At 48.7% G+C, this 20,774-nt stretch overlaps 1 protein-coding gene across 1 annotated transcript in view; it reads left to right on the top strand.

Moving 5' to 3' along the window:
• Positions 1–20,379, top strand: part of LOC145361499 (CD276 antigen-like) — a 67,344-nt gene extending 46,965 nt beyond the window's left edge. The window contains exons 4-6 of the mRNA XM_080217310.1: positions 1,826–2,119; positions 3,247–3,384; positions 19,204–20,379. Coding sequence (XP_080073436.1) covers positions 1,826–2,119; positions 3,247–3,384; positions 19,204–19,256 — 485 coding nt within the window. The 3' untranslated portion in view covers positions 19,257–20,379. The remainder of the gene's footprint in view (positions 1–1,825; positions 2,120–3,246; positions 3,385–19,203) is intronic.
• Positions 20,380–20,774: the final 395 nt, after the last annotated feature.

Here is a 20,774-nt window from a genome sequence, read left to right as displayed (position 1 = left end):
AGCTCCCGGGTCCTGGGTTCGATTCCCAGCTCGGGTCACTGTCTGTGTGGAGTTTGCACATTCTCCCCGTGTCTGCGTGGGTTTCCTCCGGGTGCTCCGGTTTCCTCCCACAGTCCAAAGATGTGTGGGTTAGGTTGATTGGCCGTGCTAAGAAATTGCCCCTTAGTGTCCAGGGATGTGTAGGTTAGAGGGATTAGTGGGTATAATATGTAGGGATATGGGGGTAGGGCCTGGGTGGGATTGTGTTCGGTGCAGACTCGATGGGCCGAAGGGCCTCTTTCTGCACTGTAAGGGTTCTATGATGCTATGCAACTTTGAACATGAGGTGGTACAGTGGTTAGCACTGCTGCTTCACAGCTCCAGTGAGCTGGGTTCGATTCCCGGCTCGGGTCACTGTCTGCGTGGAATTTGCACATTCTCCCTGTGTCTGCGTGGGTTTCCTCCGGGTGCTCCGGTTTCCTCCAAAGATGTGCGGGTTAGGTGGATTGGCCATGCTAAAATTGCCTCTTAGTGTCCTGAGATGAGGGATTATTGGGTAAAGTATGCAGGGATATGGGGGTCGGTGCAGACTCGATGGGCCAAATGGCCTCCTTCTGTACTGTAGGATTTCTATGACCCACACCACGTGGTTCAGTTGGAATGTCTTTGGGTCAATATGGCAGTGTAACAATTCCCATCATTATCTGATGGCCCTAAAGCTGGTGCGGTTGTTCAGTAGTGGTGAATGCAGCCTCACGCTCCCCGTCCATTCTATCTTTGTAACTCCTCACTAGCTGCCCTCCCACCACCCCCTTCACCAGATTTTGATAATTGCTGCTCTATTGAAAGTACAAATAAATTCTCGACTGTCTCGTAGCTGCTGCAAAATCTTGCTTTATTATCTGGAAAACAAAAATACCTTCTGCTTGGGGCAGAATGGGTTAATTAGTCTGAACACATCTGACAAGTCAAATCGTTAAAATTTTGCAAGTCCCAGTTCCTGCATCAAAAAAACCTTCCGTTGTTAAGAAACAAGAGTTAATTGTCTTCTAGTTTCTAAAAGGGTGGAGTAACATTCTTAAATGGACATTACAATTCACCGATGGTCGGGGAATCTCTTCTCATCAACATTCTCTCTTTCCTTTTGTTCCCCAGTACCTTGATTCGGAATCCGTCCTTTCCGTCCTTCTAATTATTGTCAGGAATAAACCTTTCGACCTGACAGAAGTTTTAACCCAAGATCTATGCAACCCAGGACTTGTCATAATGATTTCAAATATCCCAATTTTTAATCAGCCGTTACAATTAAAATTATCTTAATTCTCACGTGTGAATTTGCATCTGGTTTAAAGTTCTCACGGTTTCTCCAAGTGTCCTGGAACCGTGTTTATGGCCATTGGAACGTGAATCCAGATCCTTAACTTCATCACTCACACTTCCTCTTTTCTTAAAATCTATTTAACTTAAATCATGCAGAAAACATTACATTTGAGAAACTTAACAAAGCCCCAGGGTGTCACCGTGCCACCCTGCAGCAAGACAAAGTCACAGGGAGTCACCGTGCCACCCTGAAGCCAGACAAAGCCGCAGGGTGTCACCGTGCCACCTATGAAGCCAGACAAAGCCGCAGGGTGTCACCGTGCCACCTATGAAGCCAGACAAAGCCACAGGGTGTCACCGTGCCACCCTGAAGCCAGACATCACTGCTGAAAAACCCCTTGCCATTTGTAGGGATGACTTTCTGCTTTGTCCATTGGGAGCAGCACAGTACATCATTAGTTAACATGTGTAATCGACCCTTGACCTTGCCGACTAACCTCTGGCCTTTGTGTTCCTCCTGGTTTAGCTCATTATGTGGAGCCAGTGTTGACTATGGAACCTGAGCAGAAAGACCAGGTTGGCGGAGAACTTGTGAGAGTGAATTGCTCCTCTTGGGGTGGCTATCCAAAACCAATCATATACTGGACTCCTGAGAGCTCCCTGAGCCAAAACCAGACAGTGGAGAATCACGTTCATTGCTCTGGAGAGGAACTGTGCAACATCACCTCCATCCTCTGGATCCAGGCCACATCAAACTTTGCTACCTGCTCGATATACAACCCCAAGCTCCAGGAGAATAAAACTGCAACATTGTCTTGGAGTAAGTAAAGTTAAAAATATGTCCTTTCCCTGAGGGGGGAAGGAACTCATTGGCAGCCATGTTGGAGTCCTGTACATGTTGTAACTCCGTCCCTCAGTCTGGTCAGTCTCACTGTCCTGAACTTCAGGTGACAAGAGGTTTCAATGTTATTTGACCAATTGAGGAATAAGGACATAAGAAATAGGAGCAGGAGTAGGCCATCTAGCCCCTTGAGCCTGCCCCGCCATTCAATAAGATCATGGCTGATCTGAAGTGGATCAGTTTCACTTTCTCACTCTCTCCCCATAACCCTTAATTCCCCTGTCTATCAGAAACCTATCTACCCGTGACTTAAATATATTTAGCGAGGCAGCTTCCACCACTTCAACGGGCAGAGAATTCCAGAGATTCACCACCCTTTGAGTGAAGAAGTTCCTCCTCAACTCTGATCTCAACTGCCCCCCCTTATCTTGAGGCTGTGCCCTCTAGTCCTGCTGTCCTTTCTAAGCGGGAAGAATCTCTCTACCTCTATCCATCCCTTTCATTATCTTACACGTCTCTATAAGATTCCCCCTCAACCTTCTAAACTCCAACGAGTACAGACCCAGTCTATTCAGTGTTTCTTCATAGTCCAACCCCCTCATCTCCGGTATCAGCCTAGTGAACCTCCTCTGCACTCCCTCCAAGGCCAATATATCCTTGCGCAAGTGCGGCGACCAAAATTGCACACAGTACTCCAGCTGCGGCCTCACCAGTGCCCTGTACAGTTGCAGCAAGACCTCCCTGCTTTTATATTCTATCCCCCTCGCTATAAAGGCCAGCATCCCATTCGCCTTCCTGATCACCTGCTGCATCTGGGTTTGGGTTTTTGCGACTCGTGCACAAGGACCCCCAGGTCCCTCTGCACCGTAGCTGCAGCTTTTCACCCTTTTAAATAGTAATCCCTCCTACTATTATTTCTGCCAAAGTGGATAACCTCACAGTTATCACGGATACTTTATACTTTAGCATTTAAGTAAATTTCTAATCACAAGAGTAAACCCCACTCTGCTAATCACTGCTACCCTAAATCCAAAGAGTAGATAAGAAAATGTATTAGCTCGTGCATTCCTATTTAAGATCTGACTGATATTTTTGTTTTTGGACAGATTCCTCACGGAATGACACCATCCTCGCCATCAGCAACACACATCACAGGTGGATTATTCCAATAGCCTTAGTTACACTAATCATTGCCGTGTCGCTGGCAGTTTATTTGTCAATGAAATTCAGGACTTTACTGAATGGTAAGTGACTTATCAACCTTAGTTTACTTACCTAACGCTTAGGTACAAGACTGGGTGACCTTTTGTGTGTGAGTGCGACAGCCCTACACTGACTTTGAACCGAGTTGTCTTTGATGTGTAAATGGGTTCCATTCTGCCTATTATAAAGACCTTTTCCCAAACTGTATCAAACATTATTCATTCGACGACTGTGTGCATGTGGGAAGCGCCAACATTCAGTACCCGCTAGTATTCAGAGTAAAGGTACAGTATAGTTACCATAATCCTAGATGACCAAAGGCTGCTCTCCCCTTTGAACGGTGATGATTTAACCTGAGGATCACCACACGTTAGACTGTAACCAGTTTAGCTTTGTACTGGATGTAATGTGACCAATGGGAACAAGCTGTAAGGGTCAGCTGACCCAGTAAACCAATTACAGAATGATGTGATGGTCAGCTGACTCACTATCAATAAGAACCTGTTGGGAATTGTGGGAAGCTTGGAATGGCCCAGGGCGAGGCCTCAGGTTTGGAGTAACTTTATAAGACCCTTGTCAGACACCACTTGGAGTACTGTGTGCAGTTCTGGTCGCCTCACTACAGGAAGGATGTGGAAGCTATTGAGAGGGTGCAGAGGAGATTTACAAGGATGTTGCCTGGATTGGGAGGCATGCCTTATGAAGATAGGTTGAGGGAGCTGGGACTCTTCTCCCTGGAGAGACGAAGGTTGAGAGGCGACCTGATAGAGGTTTATAAGATGTTGAGAAGAATAGATAGGGTGGATTCTTGGAGGCTATTTCCCAGGGCTGAAATGGTCACTACGAGAGGACACAGGTTTAAGGTGCTGGGGAGTAGGTACAGAGGAGATGTCAGGGGTAAGTTTTTCACTCAGAGGGTGGTGAGTGAGTGGAATCGGCTGCCGTCGGTGGTGGTAGAGGCGAACTCGCTGAGGTCTTTTAAAAGACTTCTGGATGAGTACATGGGATTTAATGGGATTGAGGGTTATAGATAGGCCTGGTAGGTATGGATATGATTGGTGCAACTTGTGGGCCGAAGGGCCTGTTTATGCTGTAGTGTTCAATGTTCGATGTAAAGTTACCATAATCCTAGATGACCAAAGGCTGCTCTCCCCTTTGAACGGTGATGATTTAACCTGAGGATCACCACACGTTAGACTGTAACCAGCATAGCTTTGTATTGGATGTAATGTGACCAATGGGAACAAGCTGTAAGGGTCAGCTGACCCAGTAAACCAATTACAGAATGATGTGATGGTCAGCTGACTCACCATCAATAAGAACCTGTTGGGAATTGTGGGAAGCTTGGAGTGGCCCAGGGCGAGGCCTCAGGTTTGGAGTAATGAAGTTTCTTTATTAAACCCCTTTCTTTGATTTATAAGTTGGAGTAAGTTTTGTTGTATTTTTAATCATCTGCAATCGAAGAGTTCCTTCTGAAGAAACAAGGCAAGGGGGAAGGTTGGGAAGTTAACGAATAACCTTGGTCAGTACGGGAATTGAACCCATGCTGTTGGCGTTGCTCTGCATCACTAACCAGTGGTCCAGCCAACAGAGCTAAGCAGTGCCACCAGGTTGTGGGAAGGAGGGGGAGGTGATGGGAGGCGGGAAAGGCATTGTGAAGAATGCTTTCTGAGCTTGGTGCTAGTGAAGGGGTTGAATTGCAGTCCATGTTCAGTATCATCTTGATATTGATATGAGAGATGAAATACAGAGCAATGTCCCGACTCATTAACATTCCTTACGTGTGGAAGTGTAGGCGAGCCTCGCAGCATCATTACCACGCAGAGGTGTCCCATCCTGTGGCATCTCGCTTTAAACCAATCCGTTAATGGTTTTGTGAAGGGGAGGTCGTGTCTCACTGACTTGTTTCTCAAGGAAGTGACGAAGATGATTGATGAGGGTAGGGCAGTGGATGTTGTCTACATGGACTTCAGTAAGGCCTTTGACAAGGTCCCTCATGGCAGACAGGTGCAGCAGGTGAAGTCACACTGGGATTAGAGGTGAACTGGCTCGGTCATAGAAGCCATGATATGGAGATGCCGGCGTTGGACTGGGGTAAACACGGTAAGAAGTCTCACAACACCAGGTTAAAGTCCAGCAGGTTTATTTGGTAGTAAACGCTTTCGGAGCGCTGATCCTTCGTCAGGTGAATGGAGAGTTCTGTTGACATGAGAAGTCTCCACTCACCTGATGAAGAAACAGTGTTGCTGCATCCCGTTTAGAATCGTACCCTTTCTTTAACAATGCCTGTTTGCATTCTTCCCATCAAAATCAATCACTTCACACATCTCCATGTTAAATTTCATCTGTTCCTTCCCCACCCTTTCTAAACTGTCCTCCTCGTTGTCCACAATGCTTCCAAGTTCTTTGTCATCTGCCATATGTTCTATGCACGGTAGCACAGTGGGTTAGCACTGCTGCTTCACAGCTCCAGGGTCCTGGGTTCGATTCCCAGCTCGGGTCACTGTCTGTGTGGAGTTTGCACATTCTCCTCGTGTCTGCGTGGGTTTCCTCCGGGTGCTCTGGTTTCCTCCCACAGTCCAAAGATGTGCGGATTAGGTTGATTGGCCATGCTAAAATTGTCCCTCAGTGTCCTGGGATGTGTAGGTTAGAGAGATTAGTGGGTATAATATGTAGGGATATGGGGGTAGGGCCTGGGTGGGATTGTGTTCGGTGCAGACTCGATGGGCCGATGGGCCTCTTTCTGCACTGTAGGCTTCGATGATTTCACAACGACACTGCAGTTGGACTTGTAACAAATTGTTGTGTGGTTACAAACTGCTTTCCTGCCTTGGCACAGGGGAGTTGGGTAAGACATCGACTAGCTCATCCATCTGTGGGCTTGTTGATGCCTCCAAGTGGCCAATTATTCCGTTTTAAGGGCCTAATTCTATCTGTGCAGCTGTAATACCCCGGCTGGTGGAAGGGACTGACCTGATGAAGGGGCAAACCCCCAAAGCTAGTGGCTTTTGCTACCAAATAAACCTATTGGACTTTAACCTGGTGTCGTGAGCCTTCTTACTGATGGAAGGTGGGCCAGTGTGGGGAGGTCACCTTTTCACTGGACCTGGGGACAGGACGCTGGTTAACTGCTCTGGGGGATGTAGTAACTCACAGCTTTCTGCCTCCTCACCTGCCCCTCACCCTCGACTCCCCGATCACTCACTCACCTTCCTCTTCCATGTCCTTCGCGCCTCAGGGACCTCTTGCAGTCCCAGCAGTGCCCATTACTCAGCTGTGGCGCTGTTGGCACTGCAACAGCTGCTGGCCAATCAGATTGGCTGGCAGCTCTCGAGGGTGGGAGTCCCTTGGACTGAGGACTTGAGGTCCAACCCTCAGCTTGTGAAAGCTTCCCTCCAGCTTGTTACCGCCGCAAACAGTCTTATTTAAAGTCGCTTGCTTTGGGACCGATGTATCTTGTGGGGAAAGTGAACAGTGTACAGCCCACCCGCTCCCCCTTTTAAAACTCAGTCCCATTAAACACTCCACTGGGGCATGAGCTCAATGCAAAATATCTGCCTGAAAATCTCTCCCGTGGTAGGTAAATGCACAACATGATGTGTTGCTGAGTCACGTAAAACAGGAAACCAGAAAACTGGATCTCCGAGTTAGTTGGCTGGCACAGTGGGTTAGCACCGCTGCCTCACAGCGCCAGGGACCTGGGTACAACTTCCAACTGTCTGTGCGGAGACTGCACATTCTCCCCATGTCTGAGTGGGTTTCCTCCGGGTGCTCCAGTTTCCTCCCATCGTTCAAAAGGTAGTACAGCACAGTACAGGCCCTTCGGCCCTCGATGTTGTGTCGAGCTATGTCCAAACCCAAGATCAGTCTATCCCACTCCCTATCATTCTGGTGTGCTCCATGTGCCTATCCAATAACTGCTTGAAAGTTCCTAAAGTCTCCGACTCCACTATCACAGCAGGCAGTGCATTCCACACCCCAACCACTCTGAGTGAAGAATCTACCTCGGACATCCCTCCTATATCTCCCACCATGAACCTTATAGTTATGCCCCCTGGTAACAGCTACATCCACCCGAGGAAATAGTCTCTGCACATCCACTCTATCTATCCCTCTCATCATCTTATAAACCTCTATTAAGTCGCCTCTCATCCTCCTCTGCTCCAAAGAGAAAAGCCCCAGCTCCCTCAACCTTTCCTCATAAGACCTACCCTCCAAACCAGGCAGCACCCTGGTAAATCTCCTCTGCACTCTCTCCAATGCTTCCAAATCCTCCTTATAGTGAGGTGACCAGAACTGCACACAATATTCCAAATGTGGTCTCACCAAGGTCCTGTATAGTTGCAGCAATATAGATGTGCTGGTTAGCTGGATTGGGCATGCTAAATTCTCCCTCAGTGTATCTAAACAGGCGTCGGAGTGTTGCGACTAAGGGATTTTCACAGTAACTTCATTGCAGTGTTAATGTAAGCCAATTGTAATTAATAAATAAAGTTAACTAATTTCAGCCAGTTTGATATCGGTTAGGCTACAATCAATCTTAGGATCTTGGGTTAAAGGGAAATAATCTTCCAGATTTTCTCTTCCTGATCATTATCCACCAATGGGATGCAGGAGTACAATATCAAGGGTAGGAGTCTAAGCAGTGTTGAAGAGCAGAAGGATCTTGGGGTCCGGGTCCATAGGACTCTTAAATCAGCCTCGCAGGTGGAGGATGTGGTCAAGAAGGCGTATGGTGTACTGGCCTTCATCAATCGAGGGATTGAGTTTAGGAGTCGGGAGGTAATGCGGCAACTTTATAAGACCCTTGTCAGACCCCACTTGGAGTACTGTGCGCAGTTCTGGTCGCCTCACTACAGGAAGGATGTGGAAGCTATTGAGAGGGTGCAGAGGAGATTTACAAGGATGTTGCCTGGATTGGGAGGCATGCCTTATGAAGATAGGTTGAGGGAGCTCGATCTTTTCTCCTTAGAGAGACGAAGGTTGAGAGGCGACCTGATAGAGGTTTATAAGATGTTGAGAGGAATAGATAGGGTGGATTCTCGGAGGCTATTTCCCAGGGCTGAAATGGTCGCTACGAGAGGACACAGGTTTAAGGTGCTGGGGAGCAGGTACAGAGGAGATGTCAGGGGTAAGTTTTTCACTCAGAGGGCGGTGAGTGAGTGGAATCGGCTGCCGTCGGTGGTGGAGGCGAACTCGCTGGGGTCTTTTAAGAGACTTCTGGATGAGTACATGGGATTTAATGGGATTGAGGGTTATAGATAGGCCTGGTAGGTAGGGATATGATCGGTGCACCTTGTGGGCCGAAGGGCCTGTTTGTGCTGTAGTGTTCTGTGTTCTATGAGTTTAGCAATATTAGAAGATATTTAAAGAGGCTGTACGAATATTATGAACTGACCCAAGCAGGATGATCCTTGATTACATTATGAAAGATTTAAGATCTCCATCACTTCCATGTTTACCAGGTCAATGTCATATTCTCCCAATCCATGCCCTATCTGGAAGGATTGGTGTAAATTCTCCTTGGAGAGAAATGTTTAATGAAATACCAGGATTTTCGGGCTGATTTGCTGGGCAGTGGGTTAGCTTGATTGGCCGTGCTAAATTGTGTCAGGGGGACGAGTAGGGTAAACATGTGGGGAATAGAGGCTGGATAGGATTGTGGTCGGTGCAGACTCGATGGGCCGAATGGCACTATAAGCAGCGAGGAAACAAAGAGTAGGAATTAATGGGTGCTTTTCAAATTGGCCGGCAGTAACTAGTGGGGTGCCACAGGGATCGGTGCTGGGACCCCAGCTATTCACAATATATATTAATGATTTGGATGAGGGAACAAAATCTGAAAGTTTACAGATGATACCGAGTTGGGTGGGAGGGTGAACTGTGACGAGGATGTAGAGATCCTTCAGTATGATCTGGACAGGTTGGGTGAGTGGGTTAATCAATGGCAGTTGCAGTATAATTTGGATAAATGTGAGATTATTCACTTTGGAAGCAAAAACAAGAAGGCAGATTATTACCCAAATGGATGTAAATTGGGAGAGGGGAGTGTGCAGAGGGATCTGGGTGTCCTTGTGCACCAGTCACTGAAGGTAAGCGTGCAGGTACAGCAGGCGGTAAAGAAGGTAAATGGTATGTTGGCCTTCATTGCGAGAAGTTTCGAGTACAGGAGCAGGGATGTGTTGTTACAGTTATACAGGGGCCTTGGTGAGGCCACACCTAGAGTATTGTGAGCAGTTTTGGTCTCGTTTTCTGGGGAAGGATGTTCTTGCTCTCGAGAGAGTGAAGGTTTAGTAAATTTGCTGATGACACCAAAATTGGAGGTGTGGTAGATTGTGAGGAAGGGTGTCATAGTCTGCAGGGAGACTTAGATAGGTTGCAGAGCTAGGCCGAGAGGTGGCGGATGGAATTTAATGCGGAGAAGTGTGAGGTAATTCACTTTGGTAGGAGCAACAGATGTGTTGAGTATAGGGCTAACGGGAGGACTTTGAATAGTGTGGATGAACAGAGGGATCTAGGTGTGTGTGTACATAGATCCCTGAAAGTTGGGAATCAAGTAGATAAGGTTGTTAAGAAGGCGTACGGTGTCTTGGCGTTTATTGGTAGGGGGATTGAATTTAGGAGTCGCAGTGTAATGTTGCAACTGTACACTACTCTAGTGCGGCCGCACTTGGAGTATTGTGTGCAGTTCTGGTCCCCGCATTACAAGAAGGATGTGGAGGCGTTGGAGAGGGTGCAGAGGAGGTTTACTAGGATGTTGCCTGGTATGGTGGGGAGGTCCTATGAGGAGAGACTGAGGGATCTAGGGTTGTTTTCGTTGGAAAGAAGGCGGCTAAGAGGGGATCTTATTGAAACATATAAGATGATTAGAGGTTTAGATAGGGTGGATAGTGATAGCCTTTTTCCTCGGATGGAGAAAGCTAGCACGAGGGGGCATGGCTTTAAATTAAGGAGGGGTAGCTACAGGACGGATGTCAGGGGTAGGTTCTTTACCCAGCGGGTGGTGAGGGATTGGAATGCCCTGCCTGCTGCAGTTGTAAATGCGTCTAGTTTGGGGGCGTTTAAGAGATCTCTGGATAGGTTTATGGACGAAAAGGGATTGGTATAGGCTAGTGGGTCATTGTTTTTGTAACTGGTCGGCGCAACATCATGGGCCGAAGGGCCTGTTCTGCGCTGTAATGTTCTATGTTCTATGTTCTATGTTTACCAGGCTGATTCCAGGGATGGCGGGACTGATGTACGAGGAGAGATTGACTGGGTTAGGATTGTTTTTGCTGGAGTTCAGATGAATGAGGGAAGGATCTCATAGAGATTTATAAAATTCTAACAGGACTGGAGAGGGTAGATGTAGGGGGGATGTTCCCGATGGTGGGGGGAGTCCAGACCCAGGAGTCACAGTCTGAGGATTCGGGATAGACCATTTAGGACGGAGGTGAGGAGACATTTCTTCACCCGGTGAGTCTGTGGAATTCATTCCCACGGGAAGTAGTTGATGCCAAAACATTGAATATATTCAAGACGCAACTGGATATAGCACTTGGAGCGAACGGGATCAAAGGTTATGGGGAGAAAGCAGGATTAGGCTATTGAGTTGGATGATTAGACATGATTGTGGTGAATGGTGGAGCAGGCTCGAAGGGCCAAATGGCCTCTTCCTGCTCCTCTATGCTTCTATCTGTCGAACTCAGCCTCGGATATATACAATATCCCAGCCTCCACTTCCTTCTGGGGTGAGAATTACAGAGATTAACGACCTGCTGACAAAAGAGATTCCTTCCTCATCTTCTTACTCTGGAATTGTGCCCCTAGTTCTAGATTTCTTCCAAGGGCAAACATTCAGTGTCCACCCTCCTCCAAATCTATTGTGTTTCAATATCTTCACCTCTCCTTCCTCTAATATCCGGTGTTGGCCCAACCTGCTCAACCTTTCCTCATAAAACAACCCCATCATAGAACACTACAGTGCAGGAGAAGGCCATTCGGCCCATCGAGTCTGCACCGACCACCATCCCACCCAAGTCCTATCCCCACAACTCGATGTATTTACCCGAGCTAGTCCCCCTGGCACTACGGAACTTGGCCAATCCACCTAACCTGCACTGATAGGTTGAGGGAGCTCGGTCTCTTCTCCCTGGAGAGACGAAGATTGAGAGGTGACCTGATAGAGGTTTATAAAATGTTGAGAGGAATAGATAGGGTGGATTCTCAGAGGCTATTTCCCAGGGCTGAAATGGTTGCTACGAGAGGACACAGGTTTAAGGTGCTGGGGAGCAGGTACAGAGGAGATGTCAGGGGTAAGTTTTTCACTCAGAGGGTGGTGAGTGAGTGGAATCGGCTGCCGTCGGTGGTGGTGGAGGCGAACTCATAGATCATAGAACCCTACAGTGCAGAAAGAGGCCCTTCGGCCCATCGAGTCTGCACCGAACACAATCCCACCCAGGCCCTACCCCCATATCCCTACATATTATATCCACTAATCCCTCTAACCTACACATCCCTGGACACTAAGGGGCAATTTCTTAGCATGGTCAATCAACCTAACCCACACATCTTTGGACTGTGGGAGGAAACCGGAGCACCTGGAGGAAACCCACGCAGACACGGGGAGAATGTGCAGACTCCACACAGACAGTGACCCGAGCCGGGAATCGAACCTGGGACCCTGGAGCTGTGAAGCAGCAGTGCTAACCCACTGTACCACTGCATCCCAGGAATTGGCCTAATCCCTGTAATCAGGTGTTGTAAATGCTATTTTTACTCTGACAACTTGACCCTGTGCTAAAAAAGAAGGAAGAGCAGGAACTGGGGCACCAGTGAGCAGAGATGGGATAGTTCCTGGGGTGGCAACGGCCAGAGAAACAGAGAATAAAAATAGAAATATCGTGCTAAAACTATACAAGGCACTAGTTAGACCACTCTTGGAATATTGTAAACAGTTTTGGTCCCCATATCTAAGGAAAGGTACGTGTGACATTGGCAGCCATCCAGAGAAGGTTCACTAGGTGGATCCCAGGTATGGAGGGGTTTTCTTATGAGGAGAGGTTGAGTAGTCTGGGCCTGGACTCACAGGAGTTTAGTAGAAGGAGAAGCCACCTTATTGTGACGGATTCTCAGGGGGGATTGATAGGGCAGAGAACTGAGCATCTGGGACCAGAGGGCAGAGTCTCAGAGTGAGGGGGTCACCCATTTAAGACAGAGACGAGGAGGAATTTCTTCACTCAGAGGGATAGTGAATCTGTGGAATTCTTTACCGCACAGGGCTGTCGGGACTGGGTTGTTCAAGGCTGAGGTAGACAGATTTTTAACCAGTCAGGGAATCGAGAGTTATGGGGATAAGGTGGGAAAGTGAAGTTGACTATTTCGTTATCATGATCTCATTGAATGGTAGAACAGACTCGATGGGCCGAATGGCTCTGGCTCCTGTGTCTTATGGTGTTACGGGGGTAGGAATGGGCGGTGATGGGATGGTGTCTGGGGCGGCAGCAGTAATGGCGTAATATTGGAGATTGAAAAGCAGCTACGGTCACACCCTCAGTGTCAGTGGGAGCCAAGATATGAAGTCTGTGTACCAGCAGTCAACATCGAACACTACAGCACAAACAGGCCCTTCGGCCCACAAGTTGCGCCGATCATATCCCTACCTACCAGGCCTATCTGTAACCCTCAATCCCATTAAATCCCATGTACTCATCCAGAAGTCTTTTAAAAGACCCCAGCGAGTTCGCCTCTACCACCACCGACAGCAGCTGATTCCACTCACTCACCACCCCCTGAGTGAAAAACTTACTCCTGACATCTCCTCTGTACCTGCTCCCCAGCACCTTAAACCTGTGTCCTCTCGTAGCGACCATTTCAGCCCTGGGAAATAGCCTCCGAGAATCCACCCTATCTATTCCTCTCAACATTTTATAAACCTCTATCAGGTCGCCTCTCAACCTTCGTCTCTCCAGGGAGAAGAGTCCCAGCTCCCTCAACCTATCTTCATAAGGCATGCCTCCCAATCCAGGCAACATCCTTGTAAATCTCCTCTGCACCCTCTCAATAACTTCCACATCCTTCCTGTAGTGAGGCGACCAGAACTGCGCACAGTACTCCAAGTGGGGCCTGACAAGGGTCTTATAAAGTTGCAGCATTACCTCCCGACTCCTAAACTCAATCCCTCGATTAATGAAGGCCAGTGCACCATACGCCTTCTTGACCACATCCTCCACCTGCGAGGCCGACTTAAGAGTCCTATGGACCCGGACCCCAAGATCCTTCTGCTCCTGTTATAACCAGAAACCGGCAAAAATATCATACTGCTTCTATCTCTTCGTGTGTCCTTTAACAAATGTTACCAAACTTTCCTTCTGTCAAAAATGAATTACATTTAACTCTGTGAGACGTATGATGAGGGGGGAGAGCAGCTCTGCTCGGTAATAGATGGGCCTGTCAGTTGGACACGATTCCAAAAAGTAGAGAAAACATTTTGCGAGGCAATGGAGTGTTTCCCCTTTCCTGCAGGGAGCTTGGAGTAAGAATATTTCGCTGCAGTTGTATTGGACAGGGATGAAATCACACCTGGGACTAGGGTGGGAGGCTTGGAGGGGATTTGAGGAAATACTTTTTTACCCAGAGGGTGGTGAGGGTCTGGAATGCGCTGCCTGGGAGGGTGGTGGAGGGGGAATGCCTCACATTCTTTAAAAAGTATCTGGGTGAGAACTTGGCACATCATAACATTCAGGGCACTGGGCCAAGTGGGATTAGATGGGCAGGTTTTCATGCATCGGTACAGACTCAATGGGCTGAAGGGCCTCTTCTGCACTGTAGTATTCTGTGAACAGTTTTTGGTGTCCTTACCCAAGGATCAGAGGATTGGATAGGGTGGACAGAGAGATGGTGATGGCTAACACGAGGGGACATAGCTTTAAATTGAGGGGTGGTAATTATAGGACGGATGTCAGAGGTAGGTTCTTTACTCAGAGGGTAGTAAGGGTGTGGAATGCCCTGCCTGCAGCAGTTGTGGACTCGCCAACTTTAAGGGTGTTCAAATGGTCAGTGGATAGGCATATGGATAACATTGGAATAGTTTAGGTTAGAGGGTCATTAGATTGGTTCCACTGGTCGGCGCAACATCAAGGGCCGAAGGGCCTGTACTGCGCTGGAATGTTCCATGTTCTAAGGAGGGATATAGAACATGGAACCCTACAGTGCAGAAAGAGGCCCTTTGGCCCATCGAGTCTGCACCACCCACAATCCCACCCAGGCCCTACCCCCATATCCCTACATATTATACCCACTAATCCCTCTAACCTACACATCCCTGGACACTAAGGGGCAATTTCTTAGCATGGCCAATCAACCTAACCCGCACATCTTTGGACTGTGGGAGGAAACCGGAGCACCCGGAGGAAACCACGCAGACACGAGGAGAATGTGCAAACTCCACACAGACAGTGACCCGAGCCGGGAATCGAACCCAGGTCCCTGGAGCTGTGAAGCAGCAGTGCTAACCTCTGTGCTACCATGCCATCCACGTACTTGCCATTGAGGGAGTGCAGCAAAGGTTTACTAGACTGACTCCCGGGCTGTTTGGATTGACCTATGGAGGAGAGTGAATCTATAGGCTGGGCCTTTCCTATTCGATCGTGTGGGGGGATGTATCGGTCCAGTCACAAACCCATGGACCATTCGAGATACCAAAGGATCTCGGTGTTGGGCGAGGCTCAGATCTGAGCCATAATCCCTGGAGATTAGAGGAATGAGAGTTGTTCTCATTGAAGTGTAGAGAAATCTGGGCCGGATTACTTGTGTCTCGCAGACGATCCCCTCAACTTCAGCCAGAGAAACTCTTGACCCAATGTTACACCGACGGGTCTGAAGAGCTGATGTACCCCTCTCCAATGGAAAAAAAGTAGCTGTTACTATGGCCATCGTACAGATAGCTTTAAAACCAGATTATAATTTCCTGTACATTATTACAGTCCGGGTAAAAACTCCTTGATAAGGTATTTCCTCATCTTACAGAGTCAGGTTCTTGAGTTAGTCATAGGGGAGAGTATGTGAGATGATAATAAATTCAAAAATGTATAAAAGTTTATTAAAGAATCGAATGTGGTGTCAACCGTCAATCGCAATGTTAAATTGGTTTGAGAGGAAAGATAAAACTATCTAGGGCGGCACGGTGGTTAGCACTACTGCCTCACAGCACCAGGGTCCCAGGTTCGATTCCTGGTTTGGGTCACTGTCTGTATAGTTTGCACATTCTCCCCGTGTCTGCGTGGGTTTCCTCCGGGTGCTCTGGTTTCCTCCCACAGTCCAAAAATGAGCTAGGTAGATTGGCCGTGATAAATTGCCCCTTAGTGTCAGGGGGATTAGCAGGGTAAATGCATGGGGTTATGGGGATAGGGCCTGGGTGGGATTGTACAGACTTGATGGGCTGAATGGCCTCCTACTGCACTGTAAGGTTTCTATGATTTTATTTCTGGCAGAGAGTCCAGGTTTACCTTTCAATTGTTACTGTGTAAATATTTTAAGTGAAAATATGAAATATTTATCTTAGCCCCTGAGTGAATTAATGACCTCCTGAAGCTAGTTAAGACTCTCTTTGTTGCTCCATATTTAAAGATGGGGGTGATTTTTGATCCTGTTCAACACCAACTCAAATCCCATAATGGCTGGAAACTCTGAGGAGAATCCCACAACGGGATTGGAGCCTGGGAGATCTCAGGATGAGATCTTCCCCACTCCTCGCTGGTGATGTCATCCTGACCCTGACTACCATTCAGTCAAATATATTTAAATATTCAAAACCCCAGCTTAACGCCGTATCTCCCCAGAAAGATATGTTCCCACTTGCTGGAATGACGTCACGCCCGTGGGAATCACTCCAAAAGCGGAGGCCTTGCTGAGTGTGCCGAGGGCTCAGAGACCAGGGTCACAGACATGGCAGGACAGTGGGGCCAAAGGGGTGGGTGAGGTGGCAGAGGGTAGTGTGGGTGAAGGGGATGGGGGTGGGAGGGGGTGTGGGTGGAGGGAATGGGGGTGGGAGGGGAGTGTGGGTGGAGGGGATGGGGGTGGGAGGGGAGTGTGGGTGGAGGGAATGGGGGTGGGAGGGGAGTGTGGGCGGAGGGGATGGGGGTTGTGGGGATGGGGGTTGTGGGTGGGGGAAATGGGGGGGTGTGGGTGGAGGGAATGGGGGATGGGGGTTGGGGGCGTAGGGGATGGGGGGGGTGGGTGGAGAGGGGGGGGTGGGTGGAGAGGGGTGGTGGGGGCGGAGGGGATGGGGGGGTGGGTGGAGAGGGGTGATGGGGGCAGTAGGTGGCTTGTAGGCATCCATAGTGGGGGTTTGCTTCATGTGGGCAGGGGCCTGATGACTGGGGGAGGGGGGGGGGTTTTTAATATAGTTTTTCAAAAAAAAGGCAGCCCGGTCTCTGTGGGTTCAGCGTACCGTCATCCTCAGGCCCCTCAATAACCCCCCCCCGAACAGAACCCCCCCCCCGAACAGAACCCCCCCCGCCCGAACATACCCCCCCCGCCCGAACATACCCCCCCCGCCCGAACATACCCCCCCCGCCCGAACATACCCCCCCCGCCCGAACATACCCCCCCAGAACATGACTCCCCCCCAGAACGTAACCCCCCCCCAGAACGTAACCCCCCCCCCCAGAACATAACCCCCCCCAGAACATAACCCCCCCCCAGAACATAACGCCCCCCCCAGAACATGACCCCCTGATTTAAAACAGCAAAGTGTGGGAGGCTCTGGATGGAAATCTGGGGGGGACCCAGGCCAGTTCTCGGTCTGAACCTGACACCTCACCGGGACATCTCACTCCGTGCTTTGAGCTACATCATTGATTCCTTAGACACATTCTGTGATTAGATCGCAATCCTTTGTGTTCTGGGTTGGATTTTGGCTCCTGTTCGTTTCCCCTGAGAAAACAGACCCTTCTTGACAAGCAATGGTTCGATTCTAAGGAAGCCACGCTTACAAAATATTTACTTCCATAAACCTGCTTCTTAAGATGGGGATTGTCACAATTTGTAGCCTGGTGTGGTCTCCTTATCAGTTCCCACATTGTCTTCCTGTCGTTTGAGACTGGTGCTGGTGTTTTGGTATCTTTCCTGATCAGTTGACACATATTGCTGTAAAAGATACAAAACCGCACTGGTCATTTACAATCTAAGTATCGTTAACTCTTTACCCACTAACAAAAACGAATCCTTTAAATTCTTTCGGGAAAATATAACCCTTTATAACTGTTCATCCTGTCTGTGTTTCTTTACACGGATTCCTTCACAGACGTCCCTTGGTCTCACTTGTTCCGAAACCATAAAATCCCGCCCAAGGTGGATGAGCCTCTCTGTTGTCCGCCCCCTCCGATTCCCCTGGTAAAATTCCAGCCGTTATCTCACATGAAGGGTTAGCCACCTCAGGCTGAAGGTGAGACGTTTCTCCACTGAGAGGACTTGTGAATTAGTGGAATCCTCCACACCAGAGGGCCGTACGTGCTGAGATAGGTCTGATCTCTGCCTTGAATAAGGGCAAGAACGGTAGCACAGTGAGTCAGCACTGCTGCTTCACAGCTCCAGAGTCATGGGTTCGATTCCTGGCTCGGGTCGCTGTCTGTGTATGGAGTTTGCACATTCTCCTCGTGTCTGCAAGGGTTTCCTCCGGGTGCCTCCCACAGTCCAAAGATGTGTGGGTTAGGTTGATTGGCCATGCTAAGAAATTGCCCCTTAGTGTCCAGGGATGCATAGGTTAGAGGGATTAGTGGGTATAATATGTAGGGATATGGGGGTAGGGCCTGGGTGGGGTTGTGTTTGGTGCAGACTCGATGGGCCGAAGGGCCTCTTTCTGCACTGTAGGGTTCGATGAATGGTTGGATTCTCTATGAAAAAGAAGGGAATTGAGTGACTTGGAGATGCGGTGGGAAAGTGATGAGGTTTTTTTAAATTCATTCGTGGGACATGGGCGTCGCTGGCTGGCCAACATCTATTGTAAAAGTCTCACAACACCAGGTTAAAGTCCAACAGGTTTATTTGGTTGTAAACACCACTAGCTTTTGGAGCGTGTTTACTACCAAACAAACCTGTTGGACTCTAACCTGGTGTTGTGAGACTCCTTACTGTGTTTATCCCAGTCCAATGCCAGCATCTCCACATCACAGCATTTATTGCCCATCCCTAGTTGCCCTGGGGAAGGTGGGGGGTGAGCCGCCTTCTTCAGTCGCTGGGTCGTACGAGGGCTGCTCTTGGATGTTTCGAGAATAGCCTAATGCTTCACGTCGTTAGTGTGCGCTTAAACTGGACCAGATGCTGGGCAACACGACAGCTCAGTGACTATCACTGTTTGCTGTGCAGACACATGGATTTGGGCCGGTGTCTGTGGGAGTTTGCACATTCTCCCCGTGCTTGCGTGGGTTTTCTCTGGGTGCTCCGGTTTCCTCCCACACCCCAAAGATGTGCTCTTAGGCTGATTGGTGTAACAAATTGTCCCTAAATTATTCTCCCCTCAATCTGGTTTCTAATGTGGGTGCCATAGGCGTAGACAAGGGTGAAAGAGGAAAAGCACATTGTTAAGATGGCGGTGCGAGCTCGTTGGGCCTGTTCCCCGTGCTGTGTTGTTCTTTGTTCTTTGACGTGAAGCACTAGGCAACTCTTGAGGCAACATTCAAGAGCAGCCCTCGCACGACCCACCGCGTGTATGCCCCTCGTTGGCCAACAAGGCGGACCGAGGCCCCTCCTGACTTGTTGTCTTAAGAGTTCAGTTGATGGGTGATGAAGCAGACACACGAGCTACACTTACTCATGTTTGGACTGGATTGTCAATGTGAACTGGGGTTGGTCTGATCATTGTGTGTGTTTACTTACTTCAGAGCAAAGATGTTGCGTTCAGGATGGACAAGTCACGTCGAAATTCAGCTACTGACCGAAGGACCGGAGACCAAGAACATAAAGGAGAACGGCTGAAAGATGAGGGGAAGATGCCGTGGACAATGCAATCATACGCTTTCTGTGTATCTGATAGGTTAGACTGGATTTACTGGTGAAAGCAAGTAGTGAGAAGTGCTTCAAACTCCATAACGTGTGAAAAAAAACTCCCATTGCCATCAACGGCGCGACATATATTCTTACTTTCTTCTGTTTCACGATGAACCTTGGGCAAATTAGGTGGGCACCAGTCCAAATTATTTTCTAACTAGAAGGCAGGGATTGTGGAGGTGCAGAGAGATGTCGGGGTTCATTGTTCAGACTAAAAGCGAGCAGGTAGGTAACCATCGAGAGTTTAATAGTTTATTTATTAGTGTCACAGGTAGGCTAACGTCAACACTGCAATGAAGTTACTGTGAAAATCCTCCGGTGCTGAGGGAGAATTTAGCACGTCTTTTGGACTGTGGGAGGAAACTCGACTGATGGGATTAATCTCGAGCTCAGGGAGGTTCGAATCCAGAAAGGTGCATATTCTGTTGTAGCTGCGGTTAGATTCCGTTTTGGATATTGAGTTTGGTTCTGGGCGTCACTCCACGGGGAAGGTTTGGAGGGACAGGGCCAAGAAATGGGAGGGAGGAGGAGGGTTAACACAAGGTGCAAAACACTGAGGCCCATGTCCTGGATTTCACTTCCACCAATGTGTCAGATTCCTCAATCCCTCCTTGTGAGGAGGGTTACGTTTGGTGGATGTTAGTGGTGGGTTTTGTTGGAGACCTGAGCAAGCACTTTCTTCAAACCTGGAACCTCCTGTTGACAAAGTAAAATGGGTGCCTCTACCCCGGGTTCAGGCCCTCTGGAGGATCAGATTCAGCAGCACGGAAATAGGATGGAAATATCGAGTGGAGGAGGATGAGAGGCGACTTAGTAGAGGTTTATAAGATGATGTGGGGGATCGATAGAGTGGACACGCAGAGACTCGGGTGGATGTAGCTGTTACAAGGGGGGCATAACTAGAAGGTTGATGGTGGGAGATATAGGAGGGATGTCCGAGGTAGATTCTTCACTCAGAGAGTGGTTGGGGTGTGGAATGCACTGCCTTCTGTGATAGTGGAGTCGGACACTTTAGGTTATTGGATAGGCACATGGAGCACACCAGAATAAAAGGGAGTGGGATAGACTGATCTTGGGTTTGGACATAGCTCAACGCAACATTGAGGGCCGAAGGGCCTGTACTGTGCTGTAATGTTCTATATTTTCTATATGACATGCTTGCCTTCATTGAGTATAAAAATTGGCACGTTATGTTACAGTTGTATAAAACATTGGTTAGGCCACATTTGGAATGGCGTGTCCAATTCTACCACACTACCAGAAGGACATGGAGAGCGTACAGGGTCACCCTCCATACCTGGCATTCGCTACAAGGAGGGATTGAATAAACTGGGATTCTTTCTCCCTGGAAAGATGGAGGCTGGGGGGAGGGGAGGAGGTGGGGGGTGGGCAACCCTGATAGAAG

The sequence above is a fragment of the Carcharhinus amblyrhynchos genome, chromosome 35, assembly GCF_965287045.1.
Source record: "Carcharhinus amblyrhynchos chromosome 35, sCarAmb.v2.hapA, whole genome shotgun sequence".
Lineage (NCBI taxonomy): Eukaryota > Metazoa > Chordata > Chondrichthyes > Carcharhiniformes > Carcharhinidae > Carcharhinus > Carcharhinus amblyrhynchos.
The sequence above is the reverse complement of the archived record's forward strand: the minus strand, read 5'-3'. Positions and strand labels throughout refer to the sequence as shown.